Consider the following 18,425-nt stretch of genomic DNA (forward strand, 5'->3'; position numbering starts at 1 on the left):
ACAATTGTTGCTACTACCTTCAACTTGCATAGTAATAAATCGTCAACAATCTATTGAAGATTTACAACCCTGAATCAAATATTACGATTTGATTATGATATATCTCCAGGGATTAATATCGTTTTTTCTTCTTTACAGAGGATTTACCCTAATATTCAAAGGAAGAGATAATATGAAAATTTAACAATATTGTCAGACGCTGATAAAAATTGTATCCACGTGTGTGATTTTCAAACGAGAGTGTGGAGGAAAACGATGTTAAAGTATTAATAACTTATAACTTTGAATTCGTTTACGAGACGTTGTATCGTAAGAAAGCTACAGACGATGTTGGGTCGAAAGGGAAAATCGTTCCACGAGGCGGTACAGACTTACATTAAGCAAGGCGAAGTCGAGTGTGCATGCGTGCGTGCTTACGTGCGTGCTCGCGTGCGTACGTTCAACCGTACGGTCGACAACAACAATTCCCGCGTGCGTGGTCCGCGTGCGTGCATGCGTGCGTGCCTGCTCGCGTGCATGCATGCTTGCGTGCGTCCGTGTCCATAACAGAGTTCCATAATCGTTAAGGTTCCACCAGGTTCTACCATGCCTTGCCTCACGTACCAAGCGTGGCTACACGAAAATACAGAACGAAAACTTTAGCAACGTTTCGATGTTCATTTCGTTACATTCGAAGAAATAATTGATGGAACCGTGCCTCTACCATTTTCTCTTTTCAACAAACGTTGGAAAAGCAAAAGAGTTGTCTCGATTTTACGATAAAATAATATACTGCGTTACGTTATAATATAATATAATATACTGCGTTGCGATAAAATAATATACTACTGTTACGTTAATAATGTTATATATATCCTACTTTTACAAATGTGCTTATATATTTTTTTTAGTTTATATGTGTAAATATCTTTCTCTCAGAGAAATATTGTTATATAGCAGTTGAAAATTTGCCAGCAGCACAGCGGAAAGCGCTAACTACATTTTTTACATAATTTTTCTTTTGTTTCTGTTTTCCTTCTTCGATTAATCATAACCTTATCAAGATTGGATCTTAAATAAGATCTTGAATTGGATCGGAACAGATAATCTATTCTGTGCGAAGTTCTCTGTATCTGTTTCTCAAACCTCTTCTACTTTTGTATCTGAAAATTTATTTTTTCGTTAATAACTTCACAACTAACACTTATTTTTAACGTTTGATTATTTTTGCATATATGAACAACTCTTCTAAATAAAACATAAAATAATATCATTCTCACGTCCCTCTTTTCGCCTCGCTTCTCTCATGCTTTCTTGACACTCATATTTCCTTTTACTCGGTATACCTGCCTGTAACTGCTGTTATTGTTAAATCAATACTGCCTCCTCTTCCTAAATGGAATAAAGGGAAAAAAACATATTGTTCGATATATTTTATAATCCATTAAAAAATTTTACCTTGAGTTCTGGCGTTCTGATAACACCTCTTCTGTAATACCGACAATCAGCAACTGAGTATCGATATTTCAAATAGTACATCGATACCGTCCACGTACGCTCTCTGTCGTATACCTTTGGCATTACCGGGCCCAGTGCTGCCACCGAGACGACGAATTTAAATTCCATAGGATGTAACGTATCGTTTGATGTTTTTCATCTGTTGCTTTCTATTTTTCGTGTGACACTTGGACTTGTGTTCTCTTCCAGTATGACTGATACTAATGATGTTTTCATGCAAAATGGAATAGGTAAGTATCCCAACGATTTGTATATGTATATCGTTTTATTAATAAAATGATTAATAGTTAATATACGTCCTGTCCATCTGTGAGCCAGCTGTGAACCTCTAGCTGAAATTGTCATTGAATTGAATTCAAAATACACATCAAGTGTTAATTTATAGATGATTATGAAATAATTTATAAATTTATATTTATATACGCGTATGATTATAATTATGCACGTGTATATGTGTACAATGTTGTACACTTTTACTCAATAGCTTAATATATATGGAAGTAGAGTGGATGACAATGTATGCCAAAAATATGTTTTGTGAAAAATGCAAAAAAATACATCTTTTTATTGACATGATAGAGATGGAGATAGTTTAAGTACTTACTATATTTTGACACGATAGAGATAGTTTGAACTTATTATATTTTTATATCGATTGTATCTTAAGTATAAGCTCTGAATAAATAATTAAATATATGTATATTAAAGGAGAAGACAGGAAATCTGCAGAAGAAATGGATGTGCTACGTCAAAAAATGTTAGCGTATGAGTATCTCTGTCATCTGGAAGAAGCTAAGAAGTAATATAGATTATATTTTTATATTTGCCTTAAAAAATATAAAGACATTTGTGTTGACTTTTGTGAAAATTCTCTTCTACAGATGGATGGAAGCTTGTCTGAGAGAAGTATTGCCTCCAACAACAGAATTGGAGGAGAATCTACGCAATGGTGTATATCTAGCAAAACTTGGCCACTTTATGGCACCTGATATTCTGCCACTGAATAAGATATATGATTCTGAGCAGCGTAGATACAGAATTGTAGGGTTACAGTTCCGTCACACAGACAATATAAACCACTTTTTAAGATGTTTAAAATGTACGCAGCTACCATTGGTATGTATTTATAGAATATAATTTTTTGTAAAAGAATACATTACTGTGGTATATAAACATAGTCTTGTTAAAAGTTAATATGTTATATTATTTGCTTTTATAGACATTTCAGCCAGAAACAACAGACATATATGACAAGAAGAATATGCCACGAGTAATATATTGCATTCATGCCCTTAGTACACATTTATTTAAATTGGGTAAAGCACCACAAATACAAGATTTATATGGAAAAGTAGATTTTACAGGTTTGTACTTTATTATATGCCTTATCATATACGCAATATTTGCAGATATTAAAACAAAATAGTTAAAATATTCTTTTGAGGAGAAATATTGAATCTCTATGTATTTTTATGCTATATTTTATGTATTTTGTCCAGATGAAGAAATTGATGCTGTTAGAAAAGAACTACGAAAATATGGCATCCAAATGCCTGCCTTCCAAAAAATAGGAGGTTTACTAACTAACAATATCGCTACTGACACTGCCACTCTTCATGCAGCTGTAATTGCAGTTAATCAAGCCGTGATGAAGAAAGTATGCACGTTTTACCTAATTCACCAATCAAATTTTTACATTTGATTATTAATAATACAAACTGCTTTGTTTATAGGATAACACAATGATATTACAAGCGCTTCAATGTAAAGCAGCGCAATTAAATAACATTGTGCCTACTTATATTGAAAAATATGCCAAGACATTGTCAGAAGCTAAAGCTAAAAAGGTAGAGGCAACGCTTAACAAGGTATGTATTATAGTTATATAACTTCATAATTACACGTTTATAGATTTTACATTTAAGATTCAACAACTGATTTTTTAACTTATACAATATTGTTCAGTCTCTCAACGATAGTTACGAACCAGATGCCTATGATGAGTTATTAACGCAAGCCGAAATACAAGGACACATTAATTACGTGAATGGTACGTGTAAAATAAATATTGATTATCATTATAATTATATAACAGTATCTGATACATAGCTATATTACGATGAAATATATTTCAGCTCGTTGCGCGCTGAAGGCTATCGTTTCGTTTGCATATCGTAAAGATAATCAATTAATATCTGCTCTAATGACACAGACATTATCTCTCAAGGTATAGTATAAGAAATATTCTTCTGAATTTAACGACTGTTCATTACAAATTTTGTGTAATATTAATATTATAAATATTGTCTTGTACGCGCACCCAGAATATAATTCCTGAAAATATTGAAATATACAACAAAGAATTGAAGCGGCTATTTGAAAGCGACGAATGGCACGATATATTTTCCAAGAATATTCACCATTGGCAAGATCTACTTCAGAACTCGATTGACGAAGGAAACGAGATTGTACTGCAACGTCGTGAGCGTAAGTATCGTTCAAAGAGATTCTTATAAACGGTTGTCAAACAATATCGAATACAATTAAGATTTATTACAGGAGAGGAAGTTATGGAACGTTTAAATAAGTTTTTACTACAAAACACTGATCAAGAGAAATTCTACGAAATCTTGCGGAGCCCTTGTCTGGGAATTTCTCATCGCATCGATAAATTTGCGGTCCCGTTGTACTACGAGGAGATGAAAGACGATTGTATTGAATCGGAGGTAAAGTAAAAATTCTCTAATTTAACACGATCGAGGAGCAAAACTGTTTTTTTCCAACAGGGTGGTATTACCTACGAGGATGTAATAGTCAGTGTAACTGTGTTAACCGCTATCGCCTCTATTTCCAAGGCGGTAGACACGGGAAATCCAGATCTCGTGTATGAAAAGCTGTCGAATGCCGAAGCACGTATATCCGTAAGTATAACGATAATCTATGATTATCTGCAAGAATAGAAACGCGAACTGTTTTAACGTAGCATTGGAACCCACGTACATAGGACTTAGACGAGGAGAACAGAGTGAAGTATACCCGTGCACTGGTGAATGCTCGGCACGAAAAGCAACTGAGGAGCTTAAAGTGCCCTTTATTAACTTACAGCGACATTCAAATATGCATCGATTCGATAAATGCGCAATGCATTAAGAACTCGGAAGGTATAACGAGAATATTAAAACGGGCTGTGATTATGTGTATGCATATCATACGGTATGAAATTACTATTGACCAATTATTTAAACAGTTATAGAGATTTTACAACGATTAAATCGGGCTGTGATCGAGAACGATTATGACAGCTTGAGGGAGGCCCTTGAAACGATAAATGCGAAGCTCGGTATACACGTGTCTCCGTACGACGTGACGCTTTATTTAAAGCTGTTCAAGAAACGTTTAATTGAGAAACAATCCGATGGATCTGAGTTATGGCTAGATGACGTTGAAACTATAACGGAAATAGTGAAATCGGAAAGCATGAAAGTCGAAGAAAGTACGTTCGAAAATATGCGTTTACCGTAGTCATCATTTTAAGCTGGAACTTAGCGTGATGAACATAAATCTTTATTCATCATCTTCATGTGTTATATCGCTTTTGTTTGCAGTGATTATGTTTCTGCTTGATATTAATGAAGCGGTGAAACAGGACAATATGTCAGATGTGATCGATTGTCTTCAAATATTCGGTTGTACACTCGATGAAGCGTTTCATGAGGAGTATCATCAGTCATTGCGGCAGTTACAAAAGCGAAAGGTAAAAGCTCTTATGAAGGTTACATTGTACAATTGTTGCACCTTGGAAGAAGAAGAACTAATACTTTGTTAAAACTGTATGAAAACAAAAGACTAATATTACAATAATACAATAATGTCAATTTCTTCACAAATATATATACCACGCAATCATCTAATTATAATGATTTGTTTATTACTGTAGCGCGAAATCTACAGTTCTTCATATGTTTTATACATCACTGATAACGGAAATGAAGCCTATATCGATATGGACAAAGGCGTGTACATGTGGGATCAACCGGCAGATCTCGTGGAATCTTACTATATCACTGGGGAGGATGTAAAAGTACGTATTTCTCTCGGAAAAAATTATACACTATCATTTTTCATTAAAAAATACGTCACAAATAACGTTCTCTTCATCCTGCACGTTCGTAGGAAATAATTAAATACATCGGCTCAACATCGAGGAAACATCAAGACGAAACATGGGACGAAAGAAGCGTATTCGAAGAGATGATTACCAGACTTCAGGCTTATATCCGGGGAAATTTGCTACGTAGAAAAGTTCACGAAATACGCTCTCAATTCAAGAAGAATCTGAAAAAAGTTGTCATGATACAAGCGTGGTGGCGAGGAATTATGCAACGTAAACGATATCTTAAACTTCTGGAAAGAAGACGGCAAGATGCGATATTACAATATCACGAGAGCGAGAGCAAATTATTAAACATTAAAATAGTGGACAATTATGATATATTAAGCCTATATATGAACGAGGTGAGTTTTGAATTCGACTTTTGACCAAATAATCTAACTATTGCTCCTCGGTACAATATACATTTATATTTATTCTCGTCAAATCTTATTCCGACATTAGCAAGACATTGAGCGGATAATAAAGATACAAGCTCTGTGGCGTGGCCGAATATCTAGGCAAGCCTTTCATTCGTTACTTTACTCGGAAAAGCCATCTTTCGCTGTGGTCCGACATTTCTCGACGGTGCTCGGCTTCAACGCGGAAGATTACGACAAGGATCTAGAGCTACAAGTACGATAAATCTTGCGTCACTTATTTCACATTAATGCACAGGAATCTCTATGCATACACCCAAGTTCTGTTCACAACCGCTTGTTTCAGAAATTAAAGCTCGACGTTGTGCAGGGTATAAAGCACAATCAAAATCTGTCGCAGCAGCTGGACAGCATGTACGTGAAAATAGGATTGTTGATCCAGAACAGAATAGCATTACAGGTAACTCCAAACATCTAGAGTGTATTTACAATTAATTAATTACCAATTAATTAATAATTATTAATAATTAAATCAATCTTGAAGTATGACGGAAGATAAATTATCCGTCAGTCAAGAGGAGCCAAATACGGATGTTTTAATGCCACTAGATATTAGAAGCCACTAGAAATAATTATTAATTAATAATTAGTATTGCCAATAATTAATTAATATATACTTTTTTTTTGGAACGTGTATTACTTTTATTTTTAGGATGTAGTGGCGCATAGTAAGAATCTGGATACTCTTGCGAAGGAGAAGAATACGACCGAGGATCAGACGGGAGTTTCAAACGACAGCATCATGATAAAAGCGCATAAAGGCCTCAGATCGCTGACGAAGGAGGGTCGTAAGATGCTGGAAGGATACCAGCACTTATTTTACGCGTTGCAGACGAATCCGCAATACCTGTCGAAATTGTTGCACTTGCCTCCTCAGGGTAAGACGAACAAATTGTTTCTGAAGAACGTCATTCTGATATTGTTCAATTTCGGCTCGAACACGCGAGAGGATTACCTATTGCTGAAGCTCTTCGGCAGCGCGTTAAGGGAAGAGATCAGGTGCAACTGCGACAAGCCTTCGGATGTGTTGACCGGCAAGCCGCTTGTGCGCGAAATGGTAGTGAGTTACGCGAAACAGTTGAGCGGCCAAGGATTACTGAAGCAAGTAGTGGGACCATTGATCGAAAAAGTCCTGGAAGACGGGACCCTGTACCTCGAGACGAGTCCATCTGACATATACAAGCTGTGGCGAAATCAGTTGGAGATGGAATCCGGCCAAATTCAAGACATGCCTCAGACGGTGTCTCGAGAGAGCGCATTGTGTTTCCCTCACGTGAGCAGGGTGTTGGAAAAGACAATAAACGGTCTGAAAAGTATCTCTCTCGAGTTTCTGAACAAAATAACGGAATCTCGCGACTGGATACCATATGGAATGCTCTACATGGCGAAAGTCCTGTACGACTCGCTGACGGAGAAGTTCCCGCAAGCTCCCGAGAAGGATATTCTGAAAGCCGTCGGCAATTTGATTTACTATCACTTCATCAATGCCGCGATCGTGGCGCCCGATACCTTTGACATCGTGTCGTTGCCGGTCGACAAGTCGTTGTCCAGCAACCAGAGGCGAAATCTGGCCACGATTGCCAAGATTTTGCAGTTCGCCTCCACGAAGAAGGGTTTCGGCGACGAGTCACCGCATTTGGGATGTCTTAATCCGTTCATCATCGACTGCCACGAACAGTTCAAGAGTTTCTTCCGGCACTGTTGTCAGGTGGAGGATCTCGAGGAGCACTTCAACATCCACGAATACACGGAAGCCACGCTCATACAAAAACCAGAGATCTGCATATCCCTGCAGGTGAGCGATTACGTCAACTATATGGATGCTCGACGATATGAACTGATACACGGAGCTAAAGATTTCCTTGAATGTAATATAGGTGTTTATTTGACTTGGGTTTGACTTGGGTTTGTTTAATATAAAGAATATAATTTAATATCAATATCATCTTGCCAATGTCATCATGTTATTTGATGGAAAACATTATTTAAGGAAAATTATATTTAATTTTTAATAAAACAAATATTTCATGGACAAAGAAGTTTTTTGATACTTTTTTAACATATGATGTTACTTTTTCTAAAATAATTTATTGCTTGTGAACTATTGTAATGTTTAGATAAAAATACAAGAGAAACATGTTATTTGACGTAAAAATACTTATTGTTTAAGAAACCAAACGATCTTGTTTGTTTAATCAAAATACATTTGTTTGTTCGTTCCATTCCGAAAGACAAATTTGTTTCAATTAAAGAAATTCTATTAAATCCGAAGAAATCTTTCTCTCTGTGTGCGCAATCGATCTTACCGGCGAATTGATCGACTAAATTTGAACTTGGTTCGCAGGAAATATGTGACATACATAACTTGGTGCTGAAATATCAGGACGAGATAGCGCCTGATCAGTCCGACCCTTTGCACGACCTGCTGGAAGACTTGGGTCCGGCGCCGACTGTAGCGTCGTTACTCGGAATATGTGAGTTAGAACGAAATACAGATACCGGCGATGTGTTGCTACATGCGATATTTATATTGTCAATACCGATTTCCCCGCAGCTCAACCGACATACGAGGCGAATTTGCCGCGATATAGCAAAACCGAGGTATGTTTGGTGTTGACTAACAAGTACCAAGTGCCGCGACACGACGACGCGAATCTGAACAACCTTTTCATACAAGCGAAAGAATTGCTCGTTTCGGTTCTTCCGTTTCTAAAGAGGCAATCTTTGGTGGAATCCTTAGAGACCAGTTGTTCTCCGATGTACGTGAAGCTTTACGATCACTCGATGGCAACGCCAGCATTACACGTTATTCGCGAGAGGTGAGTTCTTCATCTTCATCTTATCCTTGTCAGTATTTAAAATCTAATATCGTATCTAACGTATCTCGTAATGAGTTTTGCTATAAATACAGGGTGTCGCCAAAAAAATGTTACCACATTTATTAACTGGTAAAACGCTACATAAATAATCTACACTTTATAAACAATCCAAGTGTGGTAACATTTTTTTGCGACATCCTGTATTTTACGGAGATCCCTTTGTGTCATCAACATTTCGCGCAGCTGTCAAGAAATTCAAGTCCTTTGCAAATATTAATGCGTCACCAAATCCTCGCGCAACAGCTCGTCTGTAAACGACTGCAAGCTGCAATTACGCTCGTACCTGCACAAACTCGAACTCGAGGGGTGGGTGAGTCGTGCGGACGGCTATCAAACGATCGTGACTGCCATAGCGAAGGACATCTGCAACAAGAAGAAGTACCGTGTCATGAGAGATACGGAACTGCAGACGCTGCGTGCGACCAAAGAGCGACTGGAAGAGAAGACGAAGTATTACGAGGAGCAGGTTGAATTCTACAATCAATACATACAACGATGCCTCGAAAATTTGCACACCGGAAAGGGGTACGTTAATGTTTCACGCCGATTTCTCTTCAACAGGGCCTCGTCGTGCCTTTTAAGCGAGGTCCAAAATGAAATTACGCATTTTCAAAATTATTTGATAATTTTCAAGATTAATAATAGCGATTATACTATCGGGTCACGACACATCAGGTGCGCAAAGAAGTTTCCTGAATTCCAAATTTCTGTAATAAAACATGATTCAAATCACTTTCATTAAAGCAAAATTTAATTGTGGAGCGACGAACTTTTTGCATCATCATCTGTCAATTACCGTGATGTTTTCCTGTAAGATCGGAAATATTCTGTGATATTGTGAAGAAGTTGATTCTTACAAGCAACATCCCGATGACGAGCGATTCTTTGCAGTTCGCGTCGCGCGTATCAAGCACTGCAGAAAGATACGCACGGCAAGCTGAGATCCAAGATGACGCTGAAGTATTCTGCCTGGAAGCTGCAGGAGAAAGGCGTGCTGGTGGAGGTCGACGGGTTGACGCAGACGGAGCTGAGAAACGTTATCTTCGAGATCAGTCCGACGGAGCACAGCGGTCTCTTCGTCGTCAACTGCCGATTCATGGGCCTTGAGATGGAGAAGCTCGACATCAACATACAAGAGTTGCTGCAATTGCAATACGAGGGCGCATCAATCATGAACATGTTCGGCAGAGCGAAGGTCAACGTGAACTTGCTCCTGCATCTCCTCAATCGAAAGTTTTACGGGAAGACCTGAACGCGCGACCTCGCGCGAAGGCGCGTATCGGCGGAGAAAAAAAAAACCAGGTCCTGGACGTAGAAGACGCGAAGTTGGTTTCACGTTGTCATCCTCTACGTGCAATTTATCGTTAGCCGAACGTGCTCGGAAAGCGGGCACAGCGGTTTCGTCGCTACGACAAATTGGACGAGTGTAATCCGCGAACTCAGTACTTCCGTACGTTGAGAGAGAGTGTTCCAGAGACCGCCGATATATTGTAATATACTAAATATATAACACGCGGGGTGCGACAGATTCCTGAGATTTCATTTTACCATGTGCTGAGATGCTCCGATTGTTATCTTTCTATTATTTTAAATACAGTTGAAAGGAACAAATGAGCAAAGAGGATTTCAACTTTAAAAAAAAAGAATATGCACGAGCGGCAAAGGTATTTCACACGTTAACGATGTTTAAATTATCAATAAGTGAGCCTCACAAAAACTAAACTCTGTTTAATCCTACATTTTGCACATTTTTAACTTTGGAAAGTTCAAAAATTCATGTGTTATAATACTAAAATTAAAAAATTTATGTAAAAGTGAAGTTAATCAGATTGAGGCTTTTGTGTGAGAGACTAATTTAATAATAATTTTTATATCGTTAATGTGGAATATCCCTATTGTATGCTTTTTCTATTGTTTCTTTTCAAATTCTGTTTCTTTACCTGTTCCTTTAAGCTTCTGTAATTAAAATAATTGAAATAAAAGAGTGACATTACTATCATGTATTTTACATGATATAGTTTTGTCGATAAACATTGCTAACGTAATGCTGAGCATCTCCACGAGAAGCTCTCTATGAAACTTTGCAAATTTCCGCACCCTAATGATATGTTAATTCATCTACAGCAATCCGTCTAGTCTAAGTCTAGGTGTAACATGCGTCTAGATGTAATGTGCACGTTGTAAATAATGGTATTTGTGAAAAATTGAAAGTATTTGGAACGACTGGTCGACGTCATATATATGTATGACGCTTCCGTGTATTTATTCGCTACGTAATTATGAATTAGAATATACGGACGTCATGATGTGGACTTAAAATATTAGGAATTAGGTACTTTTAATATTTTTTACGTTTATTTGCGACATTGTAATATACTGCCTTAACGATCAAGAATAGTATTAAAATATATGTTTCTATGATCAATTTTAATAAATGTATTTCTTATTCCTGCTAATCATATTAGGTCAATTAAAAAGTTCAGTTTTATTTTCTGCTTCCTTTTCAAAGTAAACATCTATGATAGAAGTATACGAATATTATTGGAACTTGACGAAGGTTTACAATAATGTTTACAAATAATTGTTGATTATCTGCTTCAAAATAACATGTCTCTGGCAAATATAACAATATCATATTTGGCCTTTAGAAATAAAGGAACTAAACCAAGAATGTTTCGATTCTTAGACTCGTTACTTTGATGTAAATAAAGGGTCTAAATCAGAAGAGTAGTTCCCATTGAACAAATAAACCAAAAAAAAGCAGCTTGCCAGCTTTGAGGTGCAGAGAGAGACAGCATTTAAGTAGAATCCTCGTTTTTGTCTGTAATGTATTAATTTTTTAACTCTTTAATGACTCCTTAATTTTTGTACAAAATGGAATTGTGCATGTATTGTATATATTATTACTATATTAATTAATTTATTTATTATATTTGTACCTTGATTAATATTGAAAATTATCATCTTTTTACTTCTTTACATTTCATGTACTAGTGCAGAAAGTGCAGCTGAAAAGGACAAATAGCGAAGATTTTGAGGTTGTGCTGACAATCTTCTCACCTGTTTTGAAGCTTTTAAATTTTCCGAAGGTAAAATTTTTTAAAATTAATAGCTGCAAGTCAATATTTCAACTCGTTATGTAGTGTTCCAAATAAATATTCGAATGTTTATTCTTCTATAGATCTGATATTTGATAAAAAAATTAATTTAATAATTATTAAAAACTTAGGTTAACCTGTTTGTTTACTTGGGAAACAAACTAGTCATATAATTATGTATGTGTGTTGTATTTATGTAGTCTGATATAATTATGTATTTTCTTTTTTTCAGGATATATAGTTATATATGAGTATTTAATAAGCATAATTTATTTTTTGTATAGTTTATTAGAGAATGGCCACTACAGAGACTGTGAGCATAGAGAATAATTCCACCAAAAATGGAGATAATACGGAGATGGAAAAGCTGCTCAAAGATAGAGCTGAAAGAAATCGTCAGAAAGCATTGTTACTGAAGAAATCGAAGATTGTAACACATCCATACGCAAATAGGTAATTATCTGAGTATATATATAAACAAAACTTTGAAAGATACTTGAGTACAATTGATAATATATTATATATGATTATTATAGCGAGTCAAATAAAAGATTGTTAAAAGTACAAGGACAACGAATTATTGACAGTGGTGGAGGTTTTCTAATAGAAGATAATAATGATCTGGAACAGCAAATGGTACATAATTATGATATATACAGCTTTGTTATATTTTTGAAAATACTGTAACTTACTCTTGTTTGATTAGTTCAAAATAAGAACAGAACCAGAGCCTGTACTCGGTAAATTCAACAATTGTGAAGAATGTCAACAGAAATTTGGAGACTCCTATCTCCTACATACGTTTAATCTTTCAGTTTGTGATGGATGCAGGTATGATTGATGTCTTAAGTACTGCTAGTTAAGCTATTTCATTTAGCAATGATCTGTGTTAGCACAATGTGTTAGCAATGATCTGTGTTAGCACAATCGACAATGTGTTAGCATAATGAAGATTAATGATTATTAAATCGCCATTTGTCTGCTTAGAGATAAGGAGGGAAAACATTCTCTGATCACCAAAACTGAGGCTAAACAAGAATACCTATTGAAAGACTGCGATCTTGATAAGCGGGAGCCTGCGCTAAAATATATTGTGCGGAAGAATCCACACAATGTTAATTGGGGCGAGATGAAGTTGTATCTGCACTTGCAGATTGAACAAAGAGCCTTAGAAGTCTGGGGTTCGGAGGAAAAGTTACTGAAAGAAAAGGAAATGCGCGACATCAAGCGCGAAGGAGCGAAAATCAAGAAATTCAACAAAAAGGTATTTTAACTGATTACATTATTCTCTTACATTGAGAAACTTGAGCGTAACCTTAGCGTCCTCTCGCAAAGTCGTCGAAACTAAATCGTTTCTTGTATTTTACCATCGCAAAGATGAAACAGCTGCGCATGCAAGTGAGAAGTTCGTTGTACGATAGGACGACCAAGGTAGCACACGTTCACGAATTTGGGGAAGACACATACAATGAGGAAGATGATACGTATACGCATGCTTGTACAACCTGCGGCTATGAAGAAACGTACGAAAAGATGTAATAATGTTACGATGAACCTTTACAGTATCATAATTTAATTCGTTAATTATATACAGCTACATACACAGCCAATCTACATTCTATACCGATATATTCAATTTTTCCTCGAAGACTTGCGAAGAGATAACAATAGCGTGTGAATATTATTGCGACAGTATGAACAATATTAATTTTATCATTATTACGATGATAGGAACGATATATGTTTCACACTTTTTTCTGTGAGTCTTGGATCGGTCAATTTTGCTTGCAATCCATCAACTTTATCTCTCTTTAGTACTGTGCATAAATTATTTTTACTGTGATACCTATTTTGTATATCTGTTATGTAACTCGACGAAATTGTGAATGTGTTATAATAATACCGAGATGATAAAATTCACGTATTTAGGCACGGTGCACGATGAAGGCCAACGTATGCGGCGTTACCCTGTTTTTTCCATATTAATACAAAAATATGCATATGTCATAATATTAAATGTTATTATCTCATCGATATAATGGTAGGCATTAATTAGAAGAATGAAATAAATAATCCCAACAATTTTCTTGATAAATTTTACGTATATTTTAAAACTTATATCTGTATTTTATATTCTAGTCTCTTGTTTTATTTCTATTATAACATTATTATCTTCTCATCTTTATTTACATTTCTTAATCTTCGGACAACTTTCCGGTTTATTTTTCGTCTTACATTCTTTTTCTATTTTTAAGTTTATTATAATGCAATGTCGAAATAATATAACGATTTTACATTTCATTTGCTGTTCAATACATACAACAATTTTCTCCATCATTACATACCCTCATCAAAACGTAGTTAATACAGCGATAAACAATTCGTCAATTTTATCTTCTCGATACAATATGTCTACATATTCTCCGCCGTTTTATTAAGCACATTTTAATCTTCGGAAGACTTTATGTAAACAACATCTGTAACATTTATACAGCTAATTGTAGCGCATATGGTTCTTAATTTCNTATTTAAAAAAACGAGCGGACGTTAAGAACACACACGACACTATCGTATGTCATTTTAAATACGCGCTCAATTTTTCATATATCCTTTTCATATATATATATATATATTCACATATATAAGATATATACGAAATATATTTTTATATACAGGGTGATTTATTTTAATCTTAACAGACAAATATTTCGAAAAAATGGAAGATATGAGAGTGTTTCAAATAAAACTTGTAGGGTTTAGAAGAGGACATAAAATGATCTCAACTTTGTTATACAGCTAATAATTCCAGATTACTTCAAAGTCAACTTCACTTTTTTAATAGAATCATATAGTTTTTTTTAACACAAATCGATTCCTCTGTTAATTATACATACAAAAATACTAGGGCAAATACGGATACTTTTTGTGTTATTTTATTTATCATTCTGATATTTTTTTAGTACGAGATATGAAATATCTCATAAAATATTTATTTTTTGATAATATCTTTTTGATAACATTTGGGAATATTTTTATATGTATAAAGAAGAGGAATCGATTTGTGTTAAACAAAACTGATATGAAACTCTATTAAAAAAAAATGAAGTAGAATTTGAAATGATCTTGAATTATTGATTGTACGAAGCTAAAATCACTGTCTTATGTCCCCCTCTAAACCTTACTTTTATCTGAGATATATTCCTATATTTTTCATATTTTTCGAACTATTGTCTATTAAGATTAAAATTAATCACTCTGTATATCATATATATTCTTATATATGTGCATATATATATATGCACACTTGTATAGTGGTGGACAAAATGGTTGTTACACTTTTTTTTATAAGTTCGCAACGCATCTCCTATCCAATAGGAAAATGTATCTCCTATTGGAATAATTCCGAAAGTTATCAAAACAAAATCAAAGAGTAACGATTTTTCTGTCCATCACCATACGCTGGGTTTTAAAACGGTTTGAATACTTTTTTACGATGCAGTTCGAGATGTAGCCAACGGTTCAATGAAAGATTTTTTTTGTTTATTAATACCCAGAAGTTATGTTCTTTCACTGGACTATCGGCTACGTTCCGTAAACTTGGAAATTCAGCATATATGACAAATAATTATAAAAAATTCTAGTATATGCGACGCAAGTGACGCAGGTACAAGATAACAAGCAGCCCATACAGCCGAAAGAAACGTGTTAATGTTTCTGCGTGAAGTCCGCGCAAAGGTACTGTGAAGAGGGCACAGTTAGCTTCTCACCAGCACTACTATGGGCAATGTTCATAGAGTTGCTAACTGTGACGGATGACCTGCGGACATAAAAAAACATGATTCAACCGATTATTCTCATATTTGATGATCAAATTGATATTTGGATAAATTAAACCGATCAATTTGCGAGAAATTTATAAATTAAGTTTTATTCACAACCGAAGAATCCCTTGAAAAGTGAAAAAAGTTGGCAGTTTTATGAGATCAAGATTACACACATGCATCGCAGGCTATTATCTTTTTTTTTTTATAGATACGGATTAAGATTGCTTCATAATATCAGTATCTAGCGAGATATAATCAGTACCCAGTGAACATCAATTCTAATATAACATCAATGTTATCATTTCCCACTCGACAATGTAAATGCAATACAATATGTGTGTTATCTAACAGTTACGTTATCGAGTGTGAAATTGTAACGATGGTGTTATATTATTGTTAATTGGTTCACTGGTTATTCAAGCTACTGACGTTCTCATAAAGCTATTTTAACAATCAAGCTTTTACAAAACGCCAGTTCTTCCGGCAACATTAATGAACGCAATTCTCGTCGCGGCAAAAATTTCACAAGAGAGACTCTGCATAACTTTCAACGGTCCTACCTGTTATACCTAAGATGACTCTTGACTAAGTGTCCGGCGGTTAACGCAGCCATCAGAGACAGCTCTCCGGCGAGGACGGTGGCGCATACGATTCGGGCGAGTTTGCTGGCGTTCTCGCCGGGTTCGGTGGCGTGCGCGCCCTTCACGCCCAACATAGCCAGGCACGCCGCCTGGGCTGGCAAGTTCGTACCACCGCCCACCGTACCGATCTCTATGCTGGGCATTGTGCAAGACACGTACAGATCTTTGCCCTCCTCGCCCCAAGGCTCCATCAGCGTCATGCAGTTACTACTACCGACGTTCTGCGCAGGATCCTGCCCGGTAGCGATGAAGATCGCCGTCACGATGTTCGCGGCGTGCGCGTTGAAGCCACCTATACTGCCCGCCACGGCGGAGCCGACCATGTTCTTGCTGATGTTCACGTCGACGAGTGCGTGCACCGAGGTCTTCAGCACACTGGTGACAACGTCCACCGGCACGACCGCCTCGCACACCACGCTCTTGCCCCTACCTTCGATCCAGTTGACGGCCGCGGGCTTTTTGTCGGTGCAGAAGTTACCGCTGAGCGACAATATCTCCATGTCCGGGAAGTGGCTCTGCACCGTCTGCAGGGACTTCTCCGTGCCCTTCGACAGCATGTTCATGCCCATCGCGTCGCCGGTCTTCGCGACGAAACGCACGAACAGGTGCCGGCCGGCAATGCGCACGTGAATCCGCGTCAGCCGGGCGAATCGGCTGGTCTGGTCGAAGCTGTTCTTCATATCCTCGAAATTCTGCGGCTGCTGCATCCACGACATGGCCTCGCTCGCCCGGACGATGCTCGGGAATCGCACCACCGGCCCCCGGGTCATACCGTCCGCCACTATACGGCTTGTCACACCGCACTTCATCAGCGCCCGGCTGCCGCGGTTAGTGGACGCCACCAGGCAGCCCTCTGTAGTCGCCATTGGCACGTGATACAGTTGGCCGTCGACCAACAACGGCCCCGCGATTCCGACCGGCACGGGCAGGTAGCCAATCACATTCTCGCAACATGAGCCGAACACTTTGCTGTAGTCGTAGTTCTTGTACGGCAGCTCGGCTATCTCCTTCGTGAAATTGCCCACGGCGCCGGTCACCAGACGCCTGATCCCGACGCCACGTTCCATGTCGCCCACGGCTTTCTCCAACTGATAGGCAGCTATGTGCTTGTGTTTCACCAATTGGATCACTTCTTGGTCCGTCAGCGCGTTAGCTCCGAGCTGGAAAACAAGATGATACCAATGGAAATGGAGAAGATCTCACTCTCGATTGCGTTTCATTAAATATGTATGAGAAGCAGCAATGATTCTGTAATTTCGACTAATACAAATCCGTAATTAGCCGATATATGAGAATGTATTTCTCTTTTCTCTTAATTAGCCAGCTCTCCTTGCGTTTTTCAACACAAGGGATAATTACAAGCCTTATAAATTAACATTTATTTATTCTTCATTTTAGGTCTCTCTCTCTCTCTCTCTCTCTCTCTCTCTCTCTCTCTCTCTCTCTCTTTCTCTGCCTCTCATAATTTACAATATGTTAATATAATAATCAAATTTACAATATGGTAGTATAATAATCAAATAAGAAAGATTAAATAAGAATAGAAAGAAAATAAAAAGAAGAAAATAGCAGTTAACGATGCGTGGTTAATGCGTGGTAGTTGGTTCTACGATTTAAGTCTAATCTTTCATTTTTCACAAATCATTTTTGCATAATTTTCTTTTTTTTAGAAGATATAAAATTTTTTTATTTATCTTATATCAAAACGATGCACGAATCGATTTTACTCGATTCATTTCTTGTAACTTGGGCTTCATGATAAGTTTTTAATATAGTTTTGAAGGATCATAAAAAAACCATTCTTTTTCATTTTTCCGCGGGTTTTTTGGTTTCTTTTGCAAAAATAGGAAAAATCTATTTAAAAAAATTCACGTATGTTCGGTTAAAACCTGCCAT

General features: G+C 36.8%; 3 protein-coding genes across 4 annotated transcripts in view; 2 read left to right on the forward strand and 1 right to left on the reverse strand.

Annotated features, from left to right (window-relative positions):
- Window positions 1–1,669: 1,669 nt before the first annotated feature.
- On the forward strand, window positions 1,670–10,664 carry LOC106746465 (ras GTPase-activating-like protein IQGAP1). The gene is made up of 23 exons (XM_014623069.1): window positions 1,670–1,727; window positions 2,206–2,296; window positions 2,379–2,613; window positions 2,717–2,861; window positions 2,997–3,154; window positions 3,231–3,365; window positions 3,463–3,547; window positions 3,633–3,724; window positions 3,822–3,984; window positions 4,057–4,223; window positions 4,284–4,418; window positions 4,502–4,658; window positions 4,745–4,990; window positions 5,103–5,251; window positions 5,435–5,578; window positions 5,671–6,012; window positions 6,113–6,283; window positions 6,374–6,487; window positions 6,740–7,882; window positions 8,432–8,561; window positions 8,642–8,906; window positions 9,210–9,491; window positions 9,858–10,664. The coding sequence occupies exons 1-23, from the start codon at window positions 1,688–1,690 to the stop codon at window positions 10,216–10,218; spliced, it is 4,950 nt and encodes a 1,649-aa protein (XP_014478555.1). The 5' UTR covers window positions 1,670–1,687; the 3' UTR covers window positions 10,219–10,664.
- A 1,056-nt stretch (window positions 10,665–11,720) lies between these two features.
- On the forward strand, window positions 11,721–14,582 carry LOC106746504 (DNA repair protein complementing XP-A cells homolog). Its single transcript, XM_014623157.1, has 7 exons — window positions 11,721–11,789; window positions 11,961–12,055; window positions 12,349–12,517; window positions 12,601–12,700; window positions 12,771–12,895; window positions 13,052–13,328; window positions 13,442–14,582. The coding sequence occupies exons 3-7, from the start codon at window positions 12,360–12,362 to the stop codon at window positions 13,601–13,603; spliced, it is 822 nt and encodes a 273-aa protein (XP_014478643.1). The 5' UTR covers window positions 11,721–11,789; window positions 11,961–12,055; window positions 12,349–12,359; the 3' UTR covers window positions 13,604–14,582.
- Window positions 14,583–14,589: 7 nt separating this feature from the next.
- The window catches only part of LOC106746505 (3-hydroxy-3-methylglutaryl-coenzyme A reductase), a 28,580-nt gene continuing 24,744 nt past the window's right edge, over window positions 14,590–18,425 (reverse strand). For both annotated transcript variants that reach the window (XM_014623159.1, XM_014623158.1), the window contains exons 8-9: window positions 16,449–17,689; window positions 14,590–15,881 (exon numbers count right to left, since the gene is read on the reverse strand). In XM_014623159.1, the coding sequence (XP_014478645.1) occupies window positions 15,770–15,881; window positions 16,449–17,689 (1,353 nt within the window). In that variant the 3' untranslated portion in view covers window positions 14,590–15,769. The remainder of the gene's footprint in view (window positions 15,882–16,448; window positions 17,690–18,425) is intronic.

Source organism: Dinoponera quadriceps, unplaced genomic scaffold (assembly GCF_001313825.1).
Source record: "Dinoponera quadriceps isolate SergipeBrazil2010 unplaced genomic scaffold, ASM131382v1 scaffold1850, whole genome shotgun sequence".
Lineage (NCBI taxonomy): Eukaryota > Metazoa > Arthropoda > Insecta > Hymenoptera > Formicidae > Dinoponera > Dinoponera quadriceps.